General features: G+C 34.5%; 1 protein-coding gene across 6 annotated transcripts in view; it reads right to left on the bottom strand.

The window, feature by feature from the left end:
• NRDC (nardilysin convertase) overlaps positions 1 to 17,710 on the bottom strand; it is a 182,988-nt gene that overhangs the window by 130,127 nt on the left and 35,151 nt on the right. For 4 of the 6 annotated variants that reach the window (XM_077149676.1, XM_077149677.1, XM_077149674.1 and 1 more), the window contains exons 2-6: positions 9,494 to 9,788; positions 5,528 to 5,661; positions 4,507 to 4,576; positions 4,274 to 4,355; positions 3,411 to 3,564 (exon numbers count right to left, since the gene is read on the bottom strand). In XM_077149676.1, the coding sequence (XP_077005791.1) occupies positions 3,411 to 3,564; positions 4,274 to 4,355; positions 4,507 to 4,576; positions 5,528 to 5,661; positions 9,494 to 9,788 (735 nt within the window). The remainder of the gene's footprint in view (positions 1 to 3,410; positions 3,565 to 4,273; positions 4,356 to 4,506; positions 4,577 to 5,527; positions 5,662 to 9,493; positions 9,789 to 17,710) is intronic. The other 2 variants (XM_077149675.1, XM_077149678.1) reach the window with 2 other exon arrangements.

Here is a 17,710-nt window from a genome sequence, read left to right as displayed (position 1 = left end):
TTCCCTAGGACACTGAGTAACTCTGTGACACCTGTGACCAAGAGAAGGAATGCTGCAATCCTGAAGGTTAGCATACCTATGTACAATAACAGAGTTATTGAAGGGGAGATAAGGCCTCAATTAGAGTTAAAAACCAAGCCAATCTGGTGGGACTAAAGTAAATCAGAATACAGGGTAAAAGATGATAGTGTATATACTCTAGATCTTCACCTACTGTAAGCGACCAAAGGCAAAATGATTTATCATGTTTAGAACTTAAATTTTTCTGTAACACATAATCTAAATCACCTTGTATGGATAGCTCATTTGAACAACCCAGTCTCCTGGAGTTCACAGTGGGAACCAAGACTTGCAGTTCTGTGTAGCTTGGTGTAATGACAGGACACATCTCAGACTGTGGTGAGTTCGTAATTGGGAGGTACTGGTGAAGTCCACTGAGGGTCTGAAGGAAAAAAAAAGTTCCATATATATATATATATATATATGTGTGGAACTATTCAATTTTCCCATCTGGGAAGCCCTGGGCTTCCCTCAATCATGAGGGATTCCCAGGAAAATGGGCCAGGCTCTTGACTTTGAGGCTTGCCCTTATGAAACTTGTTTATGTGGGGGAGTAGCTAAGACTGCTCACAATGAGGCCTGGGAGTTCTTCCAAGGTAGCCTCTTTGTGGCCCAAATGTGGCCTCTCTCACTCTAGGCCCATCTCTGCAAGGAAGTTCACTACTCTCCCTCCCCTGTATGGGACACAACATTCAGGGGTGAAGATCTCCCTTGGGGGTGTGGGGCATGGCTCTCGGGGATGAGTGTGGTCCTGGCACCACAGGATCAACAATGCCTTCTGGACCAAGGAGATGAAAAGAGACATTAAAAGGTGCCTAACAAAATAAGACATCAGTGGCCAAGAGAGATCAAGTGGAGTCGAGAGGCAACTCTGGAGGCAACTCTTTGGCAAACTTCAATTAGACAGTGCTGATTGCCATGACATATTTCTTTGTGCAAATACAAGAATGCAGGTAGAGAATATATTCCTAGAAAAACGGCTCTGTGTGAGATATTTTAATTTTGATAGATAACAGCCTCACTGACCTTCAAAAACCTTTACACCGATTTACATTCCCCAAAAAAGTTGAGTGTCTGTTTCCTCATATCTTCACTAACACTAAATACTAATCAAACCGTTTGTTATTTACCTGAGAGGTAAAAAAACAGTATCACTTTTTTGTTTACATCGGCAGGCATGGGGAATCAAACCTGGGTCTCCAGCATGGCAGGCAAGAACTCTTACACCGAGCCACCATCACACCACACCGCCCAATGGTATCATTTTTGGCTCTACATTTTCATATTTTAAATTCAGTATCTTATGTTTATAAGCTCATAAGATATAAGATGGCATCTTTTCTTCTATGTGCTATACATCATAACATTTGTCTACTATTTTTTTCAATGAACTGTTATTTTTTCCTTTTTATTTTTAGACATAGTCCTAAATATAACCCACAAGGCTATAAAAATTCTACCTGTCTACTGCTTAAGAATTCTGCACACATACAAAAACAACTTTGAGTTTTGTGAATCTTAAAAACCAAAAGCTCTGAAACAAGAACATGCAGTCATCTTCATACTTGTATGGTTAAGTTTTCCTCTTAGAAGTACTCTAAGTTTAAAGGAGAGGTAACTTCAGGCACCAAACAAAAGTATGTTTGGAGAAGAACCAAATTACCAACACATTAATAATGATTACGTATCCAGGATAGGATCATGCACAATACTTCATTAATGTTCCTGTTTCTGCAATTTCCTATAATGCTCAAATACTACTCATACACTTAAAAAGACAAATACTAAAGGAAGATAAAGAAAAACAAAGTTGATTCCTAAACAAAATTTGTGTTTAAAATTTAAACACAAGCGTATACCCAGATTAAAAATGCAAAAAATCATTGCATTGCTGTCAATGATTCCTTTTGCCTCTATTCTTCTGGTATTTTGGCATTAAAGGTTTAACTACATAAACACTGAGTAACAAAAGTACACTTTGTAGGCATGTCCTTAACTATACAATCTATAACAGCTATAAAACAGTTGACTGAACAAAGGCAGAAAGTCATATTATTGAATAATTAATGAAGAAAAACTACCATGTCATATTCTATTATAAATGATATTATCCAAAAAATTGTATCAATTTAAATAGGATTTGCTTTTGCTTTAGCATAGAAGATATTAATTTGGGGGGTTAGGAACACATAAAAACGTATTCTATTCCAAGTGATGGCATATGCCTTCAACTTACCAGAATTTGTCCAAAAGATTTTTCAGAGTCAAAATAAATTAATCTTAAGGGAAGAGGCAATTCATTTAAGAAAACTGGACCTTTGTTGTGCTTTGTCCATTTATCTTTTGATTTTATGGTTAACTTTTGCTATTAAAAAAATACCATTAATTCACTGAACAAATATTTCAGCACCTACCAAGTTCTTGATGATGGAAATATATTAACAAAAAACAAAAAAATCCCTGCCCTCAAGCAGCTTAAATTATAATAGTCAAACTCAAGACTTCATTTAGTACATTTCAATCTTATATTTATCTAGAATTTAGTGTAAAGTGGTAACTTTTTTCCAGTGTATACTTTGGTCTGCAACTTCTTGATATCCAAAATTTATTATGTTTTGACACAAACTTAATGGAAAACAATTTGCAATGATCATCAAAAACTTAAAATAAAAAATCTTATAAACAAACATACAAATATACCTCACAATTCACTTCTTAGAATTAACTAAAATAATTGAGGATATTCACAAAGATTAGGTTATCATCACAGAATTACAATATTTAAAAAATGGAAACCACCCAAGTTCTAATATGTATAATTGGTTAAACAGATTATGGTACTTCTATGCAATCTAAATAATCACTTAAAGTCATGTTTTAAAACATTATGTAATGATATGAGAATATGGTATTTTTCTAATATAAAGTTACAAAAAGGGGAATGACAATATGATCCCATATGCATTAAAAAATAAGTGGCTAATACCGAAACATTAACCATGTTTATATCTAAATAGAAAAACAAGGAATGATCTTGTCCCTTTTTTGCTTGTTTTTCCATATTTTCTAATACATTTTAAAAATATGTAATTGCAATGAGTCAACAGAGAATACATTATTTTTAAACTCAAAAAATATTTAAGGGTTTTAGTTTAATCTCTTATACAAAGATTAAGCATTACAGAACAAGAGACAAGGTATCTTTAACAGTAAGCTCTTCTATGCAATTAAAGTACTGTGACAATTCTACAGCATTAAAGTACTCACTGAAAAGAAATACCATAGAAGAAGCCCAATATTTCCATTTGTAAGTTAACGTTAGATAATTAAAAATAAACTTTGTTAGTTACCTATCTAGGGCTTCCTTGAAGTATTTTCTCTGGACATCAAACTGAAAGACTGTACGTTCACAATCAGTTGAGGCATTATCACTACCCCCATGTTTCTTCAGGAAGGCATCAAATCCATTCTCATCTGGATATTTCAAACTACCCATGAATACCACTAAGGGGAAAGAACACAAAGTCACAGAACACACAGATGTAGACAATATTTTTATTATTAAGGATGAATTAAGGAATATACATTATTCAGAATGCACAGGAAAAAAATTACCAACACATTAATAATGATTATGTATCCAGGACAGGATCATGGATAATACTTCATTAATGTTCCTCTCTCTGCAATTTCCTGTAATGCTCAAATACTATTCGTACACTTAAAAAGACAAATACTTCATCTTAAAGGAAGATAAAGAAAAACAAAATTGATTCCTAAACAAAATTTGTGTTTAAAATTTAAACATAAGCGTATACCCAGATTAAACTGCTTCTCTAAGTTATAAGGTGACACGCTTACCCTCAAATTCTTAGAAAATGTGAATATTAAAAAATGAGTAATTCAGAAAACAAATGTGGATTTAAATATTTTTAAAGGTATAATAGACAAATAGGTTTTTTTAAGTACATCATAATTAAACTGAGGATTTTGTTTTTTTTTTTTAAAGGGGTTTCTAATCCTTATTTAATGTAAGTACACTCAAAGAAATTAAGTCTTCCACTAGCATATTCACATCAAAGGTCTTTTTTTAGCCTTCTCTCGTTAAATATATCACACTTCTAATGAACCAATTTATTTATCTTTGAAATCAATTCATCCATATTTGTAGGGAAAAAACAAACCCTGAAATGATATTTTACAAAAATCTTACTGTGCTCCAAAAAGTGCGCCAGCCCAGGCAGGTCATCTGGATCAGCAAAACTCCCAACTCCAACACAAAGAGCCGCTGCAGACTGGAATAAGTAGAACACATACAAATAGCAAATCAATCGTAAAGGAACAATATTAGCATCTCAAGTATTCATTTGGAGATGGATGTTTTCCACTAGTAAGTAACAAAATTCTTTCCCTTAGAATCAGGAGGAGCAGCAAAGTGAAACTCACCAGAACTGTGTCAGTTTCACCCTGCTGCTCCTCCGCTTGCCATCCTGTCAAATGCTGAACAGGTGCAGACCTAAGGGAAAAAAGCAAAAACAGACAGAAAACAGGGAAGGCAGCCTGGCCAGCCCACCCAAATACCATTTCATGTTATCATTTCAGAGTTCTGAACCAAGTTTATTCCCTCAATTAGCAGATTTGGAAAAACTGCAGTAGTAACATATCTATATAGATCATCCCTGAAGTAACATATCTATATAGATCATCCCTGAAGTTATTTTAGCAATTAAAGGCTCTGCGTTCAATAATTCAACTACTATTTGTGGAAACTCTCAATATATTATTCAGAAAATTTTGCTTGTTTTCATTAAAATAAAGAGGAAAATAACATTTCAGGAAACATCTAATAAGGATAATAAGTAAATGGTTTAAAGATTAAATCTTTAGCTATTATAAAACTACAGAACTAAATTTTAAAGAGGCTCTTTTAGTTCTTCACTTCTTATTAAAGATATATGACATACATTATCTTATCTGTGGATATACTCTCAGTACTTGGGAAAATCAGAGTTTGAGACCCAAAAAAATAGACGGGTAAGAGAGGCACCAAATTCTCTATTTTAAAATGTCTAAAGCATACCACTAGGTCATTTTTAATTAAAAGACAGACAAAAAAGGTAAGAAAAGCAGTCAATTCAAATCCTTGGGGATAGGAAGCTAGATTACTGATCTTCCTAAATTTTATAATCGTTAACTTCATAGGGCTAACATATCTGGTGAAATGGATTAGTTTGATAATGGTTACCTTCCTAGGAACAGAGCTCTCAAAAAATAGCATGTAACTAGTAAGATCTAGCCATGCCTCAGAAAACAAAAGTATGTTTGAAGAAGAACCAAACAGTCTCACTCGATACCTAAAATACTATTTTGAGGGTTTAGGCCCATAAACTCAATCAAAACATAGAGAAATATCCACTTCTTCAAGTCACAGTCTAACCTGCTCTGTGATGTTTAATAGGTGCCTAACCTGCTTTCAGCTCCAACTACCCCATTAAGTTTTCTTGTCTCGAACAGCAGGGTTGAAGGTAATTTTGTATAAGTTGACTTAAACCACAGTCTATCAGCCAGCTTTGACCACAGCAGAAACGGGCTCTGCGACTGCTAGAAAAGAAATTCATACTTGAGAATTTTCTACCCAATAATTAATACTGAGAAATTTATATTTGAGAAATGAATTAAGAAAGCCCAGTGTAAATCATAATTCCATATTTATTATACTTAAATTTCCGTCTTGTTTCTTTATCGAGTTTTTCAGATCAAGAACCCTCTTGGAAGGAAGCAAATGGAAGATTAAAAAAAAAGGAGTTAACTTCTTAATGAAGTAAATGTTCCCCCCCAAAATATAAAAATTGCTTTCTTCTCACTTCTTTTATGAATTCCTCATCTTCACCTTAAACAAGGCTCACAGTTTTCAAATAAAAATTGTATCACAAACACCACTGCAAAACTCTGTATCACTTCTTCTATATATATATGTATATATATACATTTATTGACAAATCTTCACACACATATAGTTCATACATGGTGTATAATCAATGGCTCACAATATTATCACATAGTTGTATATTCATCACCATGATCATTTTTAGAACATCTGCATCATTCCAGAAAAAAGAAATAAAAAGAAAAAACTCATACATCCCATACCCCTTACCCCTCCCTTTCATTGACCACTAGCATTTCAATCTACCCAATTTATTTTATACTTTATCCCCCCTATTACTTATTTATCCAGGGTATGACTCATCTGTCATACCCTGGATAAAAGGAGCATCAGACACCAGGCTTTCATAATCACACAGTCACATTGTAAAAGCTATTATTGTCATACAATCGTATTGAAGAATCAAAGCTACTGGAACACAGCTCAACAGTTTCAGGTAATTTCCTCCAGCCACTTTAATACACCATAAACTAAAAACGGATATCTATAAAAGGTGTAAGAATAACCTCTTAACTCAACTGTCTAAGCCACTGAAACTGTATTTTGACTCATTTCTCCTTCCACCTTTTGGTCAAGAAGGCTTTCTCAATCCCATGATAACAAGTCCTGGCTCATCCCAGGAGTTCTATTCCACATTGCCAGGGAGATTAACACCTCTGGGAGTCATGTCCCACATAGTGGAGAGGGCAGTGAGTTGGCTTAGAAAAAGAGGTCGCATCTGAGCAATAAAAGAGGTTCTCTGGGGGTGACTCTTAGGCTTAATTTTAAGTAGGCTTAGCCTATCCTTTGCAGGAATAAGTTTCATAGGGGCAAACCCCAAAATCAAGGGCTCAGGATTTGGTTGTCCCCATTGTTTGTGAGAATATGAGAAATTCTCTAAATGGGGAAGCTGAATATTTCCTCCTTTCTCCAACGTCCTCCAAGGAGACTTTGCAAATACTTTTTATTCACCACCCAAATTACTCTAGGATATATCCAGGTATCATACTAAACTGGACAAACCAACATGATCTCACACCCTATTCAAGATTCCATGTATTTACAGTATTCAACTAAACTGACCATACAAGTTAAATTAGGTAATGCGCTACCCAGAATAAAATTTTGCACCAAATAAACATCTCTCCCTTTGGTCTCACACAGAAGTTGAAGTTTTAAAATATGGACAATAACATGCTTTACGCTGATCTACCCCAGTCATATCAGATCAGCTTCATTCATATCTCTGATTGAAGTCTGATTCCATTTTCAACTTTTTATTTCAACTTTTTAAACAGTTCCTGTATGGGGTAGTGCTGATTTCCACAGCTTCAGAGTTCTAACTCTGATGTGCCTCAAGTTTCACATAAATACCCAAAGTTTCTGAGAACGACCAGTTTATATACAAACAACTCAATATCTCAGAATTCAGACATAACAGTTACAACTCCTAAATATATGTGACTGCTCTAAGAGCTTTCTGTATCACTTCTTAAGTCACCTCTTAATTAACTGTTTGATTTCCCTTTTCTAGTCACTTGCTCATTAAATGAATACAAATAACTTCCATTGGTACAATCATGGTATCTTTCCTTTTACTAGAGTGTCCAAGGCTTTTGAATCAAAACAATTTAATCTCTTCTTCAAACTACTTTTATTCCTCCATTCCTTTCCAATGTGACCCAGAAAAATAGCTATCAATATCTTATGGTGGAAGGTATTTTACTTAGTTTTCAGGAAAGAAAGGCAGCATCTAAGCCATTTTTTAAATGACACCTAGACTCTGACCTCACTGCTACTAAAAAAGTAAACTTTAGGGCTTGATCTGCCTAAGCAAAATAAAAAAGGGTTCCAAAAAAGGCTGGATGTACATCTTCTTTTGCCAAAGAAGTTCACAGCTGCTGTATAAATGTATGGTATTTTAATGTCTTCACAATAAAATAGCTGTTTAAATAATTTTTCATTTCTCATATTACCAATGCAGTATTTAACCACATAATCTTGTTCCTCAGTTCATGGGAGATATAAAGAAGTCTAAATCATGGGAACTACTACTTATAGATAGAGAGAAATTCTTTATAAATATAGAAATACAGAAAAGAAATATTCGGTTAGGAAGTTACAACACAATCAAGCTTAGAGTTAAAACAAACCTTAAAAATTGTATTTTTTTTTAATTTCCCTTGTTTTAGAAAAGAAGGGGGGGAAAACAGAAAATGAAAAGGCCTAAAATAATCCAGAAAGAGAGGGAAAGAGCTAGAATTAGAACCCAGATCTGCTGACTGCCAATGTTCTTTCCTTGCTGTGAATTTCTCCCTATTATTGTTCTATTTAGAACTATGATGTCTTCCTTAAATTAAAAGTGAGTTTATTAATCCCTGATTTGTCTACAAAGATTTCAGTTATCAACTACCAAGCGGCACAGATATATACATTTTGTCCAGTGTTCTTATTTTTCAGTCCTAAAATTTTCCAGGCTAAGACCAGTTGGCTTATCATTATATGCAAAAACAGAGGCATCATTCATAATCTGAGCAGGAGGACATAAACAGCTTCTTAAAAACACGACTCAATTCCCCAATTAACTCAGTGAAAGAAGTGATCTTCTTTAAAGAAAATTATTTTCTACAAAGAGTGACTATAACAGGATTTATTTAAAATTTATCTTCTCTTCTACCTCATATCTTCATACTTTTGAAGCCTTATTACCTTAAAATGTATTAAATTCCCCTTTTTAAAAGCCTTTCCATTTCTGGTATATTGCTTTTTGGCAGCTAGCAAACTAGGACACTAAATTCAACTCCACCACTTCTATCTCAATTCTTCCAATTTACTTTGTTTTACTTTTTCCATAAAAAGATTTTGGTGCTTTCCCAGAAAAAAAGAGATAGGGCGGGCCACAGTGGCTCAGCAGGCAAGGACGCTTGCCTGCCATGCCAGAGGACCCAGGTTCGATTCTTGGTGCCTGCCCATGTTAAAAAAAAAAAGAGATAAATAAATAATATTCATTTACCTAGATAGAAATTACCCACAAGAAGATTCCCATAACTCTAGGCCCTTGAAACGAGTCTAAGCTAGACTTATTCTTTTTTTCTTTTTCTGTCTCTCCAGAGATAACACACAGTCTTATTCCTCCATGCCAAGTCAAGAATTACGCAGATCCTTACCTTCCTCTTTAGGCACCTAAACCTGCCCAAGCTTTTGGATTTAAAACATTTACTGTGTACAAATACATAAATTCAAATATTATTAATGAACATCTCTGAGATAGGGAGTTATGGGTGATTTTTATATTTCCTTTGTTTTTTTTCTTCCATTAGTTTCTACAACGAGCATTTATTACTTTTAATAATTAAAGCAAAATATTTTCAAAACGTAATCCTTTTAAGAAGAGTAAGAGATAATATATACTTCTTTTTGGCCATTAAGAAATAAAACAAAAGTTTAGAACTTATCCCAAAGAATTCACAAATTAGAAAGAGATAGCATAATAGGCATGACTCGCACCTGTTTTTCAGTTGTTTTCTTTCTAGCTTCTGTTCGCTCTTCTAATTCTTCCAATTCATTATCCTCAGTATCAAGATCATCATCATCATGCTCATCATCATCATCAAATTCATCTTCATCATCAAAACCCTCTTCATCATCATCTTCTATCTCAGCCCCAGAATCTTCATCATCATCATCATCTTCTTCTTCTTCTTCCTCCTCTTCATCATCTGTTGCATCTCCCATCTTACCTTCCATATTACTCAAGTCTGAAATCAAAAGAGCCTGCAAGCCATTCCGTAATTTGATGTATCTGAAAAAAAAAAATCATAAAACATTGTGAGTCAGTTGCTCATTAAACCATACAAGTGATCAGCTTAGCAGAATTTTTTTTTAATCCATGTACACACACACACACACACACACACACACACACACACACACACACATAGAGGCTATTTTTAAATAAATATATTTTTTTGCTTCTGGGAAGGAGGACCTCAAAGCTCAGTTTATGAGTAGCCAAAGGGAAAGGAGAGGAGGGACACTTCGCATTTTTTGAGTTTGACTTATGTAAATATATTCACCATTCAAAAACAAATTTTAGAAGTTAAAAATAAATAAAAATAAACACATACCAATCCTAACATTCAGCCTCCCCTCTATTATTTTGTTTATAAATACTTAAACATTTTCTACTGTACCAGAAGACTCATCATAAGAGAATGATACACTATACAGCGCAGTCATGCCAGCTTAAAATATTAAAGCAAAATCTTATAAATTTAAACTCTGCTGATTCCCATTTCTACAATGTATTTGACAAACACCACTTTTTAAAGCTACTTGTATGGACTAAAAAATGGTTGCACCTGTGAGAGATCCAAATCCCAAAGACAGGTGGTCCTGTACCAAGAAAAGTTTAGAGGTGATGGTAGTGTATTATTGTGAGTGTAATTAATAGTGCTGAACATGTGTGTGACTGTGGTTGAAAGAAGAAATCTGTCATTAGTGTACATTACTAGAAGGAAAGCCAGAAGATAAAACATGGGACTATATAATATAGTGAACCCTGCTGTGGACGATGAAGGTGATTAATAGTACAAATATAAGAATGCTCTTCCATGAACTAGAACAAATGCATGTCACTATAATGAAGTGTTAATAATAGGGTGGTACATGGGAAAAAACACTACCTAATGCAAATTCTGGACTACAGTTAACAGTAATATTATAATATTCTTCCATCAACTGTAACAAAGGTACCAGACCAATGTTAAGTGTCAATAACGGGGATGTACAAGGTATGGTACTTCTCTTTCCGAAGAAATGAAAATGTTCTCACATTGACTTTGGGGATGAAAGCACAACTCTGATTACACTGTTGAGAGCCAATGATTGTACATGTTGAATGAATTGTATGGTATATTAACTAAAACTACTTTGAAAAAAAAAAGAATGAATTGCAAATGTTATCAAATTACCTTCTCAGCTTCTATGGAGATGATCATATGACTGTTCATTTTGATCCATTAATACAAGTCATACTAATAAATGTTCTTACTGTGAAAAAAGAACCTATTACATATTGCTCCCTTTTATACTCATTCTTTCATTTATTTTTTCAATAAGCATTTATGTATCATAATACATTAAGGATAAAAAGAATAAAAACCACAATCCTCACTATCAGGCCCTTATTGCCTAGTAATGACACAATCAAACAAGTACAATGCAATCTGATAGAGGTAAAATATAAAATATTAGAAGGAAGCAGTCAGAGAAGTCCACAACATAAGGGATTTTTAAATTGTGCCTTGAAGATGAACAGTTAAAACTGGGAAGAAGAATAAGGCACAAAGAAAGATAAGGAAGAAAGGCTCTGGCTCTAGATGAAGGACCAAACATGTGGATTCATATCCTTTCCACATCAAAAATTATTTAAATGACAGTAAAATTCACGTGGTTATTTTTTGTTTGTGTTTTAACAGAGTTAGAAAGAATGCTGTTAGCAGACCAAAATTTTTGAGAAATTATTAGAAGACAATATACAAATTTGACCAGATTAATGAAGAAAACAAAGAAAGCCACAAACTTAAACGTACATAAGATACTGGTTCTCCCCAAGAAAGCCTGGAGAAAGCCTAAGCTTCAAATCAATAAATGAAAAGTATAGGGAGAGCTTCAGAATAATAAGCTCAATTCTTAATTAAACAGGAAACCATATATATATTCACTGACAACAGAAGGGTAAAACTACGGTACAGTTTTTTTACATAATGGAATATCATAAAACAGAAAAATACATAATTCAGCAATAAACTACAATACTGGTCAATTTTAAAACATAATAATAAATGTAAAAAAGTAAGTCACAGAAGACTACACACCATATAAACACCATTCATAAAAAGCCAAAAAACAAGCAAAAGTAAACAGTGTATTGTTTAAATATACATATGTTTAAATACACATATATGATAAAAGGTTGTTTTAAGCAAAGGAATGATAAACACAAAATCGAGAACAGCTGGAGGAGGAGAAGTGGGGGGATATAGACAGATAAGATGGGGAAGAACACAAGCAGAGTCTAGTTCTTGAGTGACAGTTTGTTTTGGGTTTATTATTCACCACTTACATAGAAGTTATGTGTTTTCTTTTGCATACATCAAATATCACAATCTTAAAAGTTTTTTAAATGATCATTAAAAAACTTCATTCAACAATAACGTGGTCAGTCAAGCCATACCCTCCTTGTCAAATAATTAACAAAACAGAAACAGGATATTTTAAAATCTAAGAACTGTTTTCTAAGAATGTGAACAATCTGTCCAGAAGTGAATCTTGGTATGAATCTTAAAGACAGAAGCAGAGTTTGAAGTAGTCCCAGATATCCATAACAAACACCAAGGCAGGTTAAAACAAAACAAAATATGAAGGAGGAAAACTATGTTCAGCTTTTGTAAGTGAATATTTTAGAGTGGAAATTTTTCAAAAAGAAAAAAAATAATAAATCCAAAGGTACTCATCTTTCAAAATAATTCTATTTATTCTACTTTCAAAATAAATCACAAATCAGTAACTTCTCAACTATTTCCCAAATTCATGTTGTCATCATCTCTAGTCCCCTAACTGGTCTCACAGCTTCTATTCTAACCTCAGTATACTGAGATGACCCACTCCCACTCCACACACACACCTCAAGTATATTCTCAGCAGCCTGAATAAAACAGATCAGGCCACTACCCTTTACAAAAGCCCTCAAGGTCTTCCCATCTCCTTTCAAATAAAATTCAAAATTCTTATCGTGGCCTTTAAAGTACTTTATAATCTGGATCCCCAATACCTCTCTAACCTTCCTGTCCACTACTTTTCTCTCCTTCTTTCTACTTTTCTCTCATTCTTTAGTCTCTTGAATATTCCAAACAGATTCCCATGTCAGGGCTTTTGCACTTGCTTTTCTTTCTGCCCTAACGGCTCTTGAACCAATAAGTATTTGCATGGCCGTGCCACCTTTCCAAGTCTTTAATGAAATGTCCCACTTTGCAGAAATGCTTTCTCTAACCACACTATTTAAAAGAGCATTATACAAGTTTCAGGAAGATGGCAGAATAGGATAGGTCGAGTTCACCCCTGCTCCAAGGAACAGCTTGCACCATGCAAGTTGTAACCAAAAGAAAGCAGAAGTAGCTATAATAATATCAGGCAAACAGACTTTAAATGTAAAGACATCATAAGAGAAAAAGGACACTATATATTAATAAAAGGGATAATTTACCAAGAAGAAATAACAATCATAAATGTCTATGCTCCCAATCAAGGAGCTCCAAAGTACATGAGACAGACATTAGCAAAACTGAAGGTAGCAGCAGATGTTTCGACACTAATAGTAGGAGACTTCAATATACCACTCTCCTCTAAAGATAGAACAACCAGACAGAAGATCAAGAAGGAAACAGAGAAGTTAAACAACTTGATAAAGTAATTAGATCTAACAGACATATATAGGTCATTACACCCCAAAACACCAGGATATACATTCTTCTCTAGTGCTCATGGAATATTCTCCAGGGTAGATCATATGCTGGGACACAAAACAGGTCTTTATAACTTTAAAAACTTTGAAATTATTCAAAATGCTTTCTCTGATCACAATGGAATGAAGCTGGATATCAATAACCACCAAAGAATGAGAACTTTCACAAACATAAGGAGATTAAATAGCACATTCTTCAACAACCAGTGGGTCAAAGAAGAAATTGCTAGAGAAATCAATAGCTACCTGGACATGAATGAAACAAAGAATACAACATATGAGAACTTACAGGATGTGGCAAAGGTTATACTGAAAGGGAAATTTATTACCCTAAATGCCTATATTAAAAAACAAAAAACAGCAAAAATCAAGGACTTCACTACTCACCTGGAGGATCTTGGGAAAGATCAGCAAACTGGTCTATTCACCACAAAAGCAAATAGAAGAAGAGAAATAACAAATTTAAAGCAGAGATAAATAAATGGGAGAACAGAAGAACAATAGAAAGAATCGATAAAACTAAAAGTTGGTTCTTTGAGAAAATCAATAAAATCGATAGGCCACTAGCAAGACTGACAAAGAAAAAAAGAAAGAGGATGCAAATAAACAAAATCAGGAATAAGAGGGGGTATGTTACCACAGACCCTGAAGAAATAAAAAAATCATAAGAGGATACTAGGAACAATTATTTGCCAATAAACTAGACAACTTAGATGAAATGGACAAATTCCTGGAAACACATAAACAAGCTACACTGACTCAGGAAGAAATAGAAGATCCCAACAAACCAATCACAAGTAAAGAGAATCAATCAGTTATCAAAAATCTGCCTACAAAGAAAAGGCCAGCGCCAGATGGCTTCACAGGGGAATTTTATCAAACATTCCAAAAGAACTAACATCAATCCTGCTCAAACTTTTCCAAAAAAATTAGGCCAAAGGAACACTACCTAGCTTATTTCATGAGGCTAACATCATTTTAATGCCAAAACTGGGTAAAAACGCTACAAGAAAAGAAAACTACAATCTCCTTAATGAACACAGATGCAAAAATTCTCAATAAAATACTAGCAAATCGAATCCAACAACACATTAAAAGAATTAGACACCACGACCAAGTGGGGTTTATACCAGGAATGCAAGGATGGTTCAACACAAGAAAATCAATAAATGTAATACAGCACATTAACAAATCAAAAGGGAAAAATCATATGATCATCTCAATTGATGCTGAAACAGCATTCAACAAAATTCAACATCTTTTCTGATTAAAAAAACTTCAAAAAATAGGAATCAAAGGTAACTTTCTCAATAAGATAAAGGGCATATATGAAAAACCAAAAGGCAGCATCGTACTTATGCTGGTTTGAAAAGGTTTATGTACCCATGTATCCTAGAAAAGCCATGCTTTAATCCTAATCCCATTTTATAAAGGCAGGTATTTCTTCTAATCCCTATTCAACAATATATGCTTGAAACTGTAATTAGATCACCCCCCTGGATATGTGATTCAATCAAGAATGGTTTTTAACCTGAATTAGGTGGAGACATGTCTCCAACCATCCGGGTGGGTCTTGATTAGTTTACTGGAATCCTATAAAACAGGAAACATTTCAGAGAATGAGGGAGATTCAGAGAGAGCAGAGAAGAACCACAAAGCCACGAGAAAGCCACAACAGAGAATGCCGCAGAACTGAGAAGCAGAAAGTTTACCAGCCAGTGACTTTTGGAGATGAAGAAGGAAAACGCCTCCCAGGGAGCTGGAGAGGAAGCCAGTAGATGACACCATATGTCCCTTCCAGCCGAGAGAGAAAACCTGACCATGTTTGCCATACGCCTTTCCAGACGAAAGAGAAACCCTGAGTTTCATCAGCCTTCTTGAATCAAGGTATCTTTCCTTGGATGCCTAAGATTCCACAGTTCTATAGACTTGTTTTAATTGGGACATTTCTACAGCCTAAAAACTGTTCATTTTCAACTTATTAAATGTCCCCTTTTTAAAAGCCATGCCATTTCTGGTATATTGCACTCTGGCAGCTAGCAAACTAGAACAGTACTCAATGGAGAGAGACTGAAAGCTTTCCCCCTAAGATTGGGAACAAGACAAGGATGCCCTCTGTCATCACTATTACTCAATACTATACTAGAAGTTCGAGCTAGAGCAATCAGGCAGGACAAAGGAATAAAAGGCATTCAAATTGGAAAAGAGGAAGTAAAACTTTCATTATTTGCAGGTTACATGATAGTATACTTGGAAAATCCTGAGAAATCTACAACAAAGTTATGTGAGCTAATAAACAAATTCAGCAAGGTGCAGGATATAAAATTAATGTGCAAAAATCAGTAATGTTGCTATACGCAAGCAATGACCTGAGGAGTCAATTAAGGAATAAATTCCATTCAAAATAGCAACTAAAAGAATCAAGTACATAGGAATAAACTTAACTAGGGAGGTAAAGGACTTGTACACAGAAAATTACATAACACTGCTAAAAGAAATCAAAGAAGACCTAAACAGGTGGAAAGACATTATCTGCTCATGGACAGGAAGGTTAAATATAATTTTAAGATGTCAGTTCTATCCAAATTGATTTACAGATTCAACAAAGATTTTATTTTTACAGATTTTTCAATCTGTAAAATTGATTTACAGATTCAACCAATCAAAATTCCAACAACCTACTGTGAAGACTTGGAAAAGCTAGTTACCAAATTCATATGGAAGGGAAAGAGACCTCAAGTAGCTAAAGGCATCCTAAAAAAAGAAGAACAAAGTGGAAGGATTAACTTTCCTGACTTTAATACTTATATAGGGCGGGCAACGGTGGCACAGTGGCTGAGTTCTTGCCTGCCATGCCAGAGACCTGGGTTCAATTCCCAGTACCTGCCCATGCCAAAAAAAAACTTATCATAAAGCCACAGTAGTCAAAACAGCATGGTACTGGCACAAAGACAGAAGTATTGACCAATGGAATTGAATCAAGGGTGCAGACACAGACCACCAAATCTATGGTCAACTGATTTTTGACAAGGCCCCCAAATCCACTGAACTGGTACAAAATAGTCTTTTCAATAAATGGACTTGGGAGAACTGTGTATCAATAGCCAAAAGAATGAAAGAGGACCTTTACCTTATGTCTTATATAAAAATTAACTGAAAGTGAATCAAACACCTAAATATAAGAACTAGCACCATAAAGCTTCTAGAAGAAAATGGAGAAACACTTTTAAAACCTAGTATAGGAGGTAGCTTCCTAAACTTTATATCCAAGGCACAAAGCAACAAAAGGAAAAAATATATATAAATGGGAACTCTTCAAAATCAAATGCTTCTGCACCTCAAAAGACTTTGTCAAAAAAGTGAAGAGGTAGCCAACTCAATGAGAGAAAATATTTGGAAATCTCGTATCTGACAAAGGTTTGATATCTTGTATACATAAAGAAATCATACAACTCAACAACAAGAGAACAAACAACCCAATTATAAAATGGGCTAAAGACAGGAACTGGCATTTTTCTGAAGAGCAAATACAGATGGCTCAAAAGCACATGAAGAGATGCTCATTTTCATTAGCTATAAGGGAAATACAGATCAAGACTACAATGAGATATCATCTCACACCTATAACAATAGTTGTTATTAAACAAACAGGAAACTACAAATATTGGAGAGGATGTGGAATAATGGGACACTATAACACTGCTGGTGGGAATATATAATGGTAAAGCCACTATGGAAGACAGCTTAGCGTTTCCTTAGGAAACTATCAAGTTGCCCTATGATCCAGCAATAGCGCTACTTGGTATATACCCAGAAGAGCTGAAAGTAGTGACACAAAGACATATGCACACCGATGTTCACAGCAACATTATCCACAATCGCCAAAAGATGGAAACAATCCAAATGCCCATCAACAGACGAGCAGATTAACAAAACGTGGTATATACATATGATGGCATATTATGCAGCAGTAAGATGAAATGACATCCTGAAGCACATAACAAGACAGATGAGCCTTGAGAACATAATGCTGAGTGAAGTAAGCCAGACACAAAAGGACAGACACTGTATGACTCCACTTTTATGACCGTGGTAAAGGTAAAATCGAAGGCTTATAATACACAATATAGGGGACTTAGAGATACATAGAAGTTAGAGATGGGTGAACAGTTAGCTAGTAAGGTTGAACTCAAATGTAA

The sequence above is a fragment of the Tamandua tetradactyla genome, chromosome 2 (genome assembly GCF_023851605.1).
Source record: "Tamandua tetradactyla isolate mTamTet1 chromosome 2, mTamTet1.pri, whole genome shotgun sequence".
NCBI classification, from domain to species: domain Eukaryota; kingdom Metazoa; phylum Chordata; class Mammalia; order Pilosa; family Myrmecophagidae; genus Tamandua; species Tamandua tetradactyla.
This window is presented reverse-complemented; position numbering and strand designations above follow the sequence as displayed.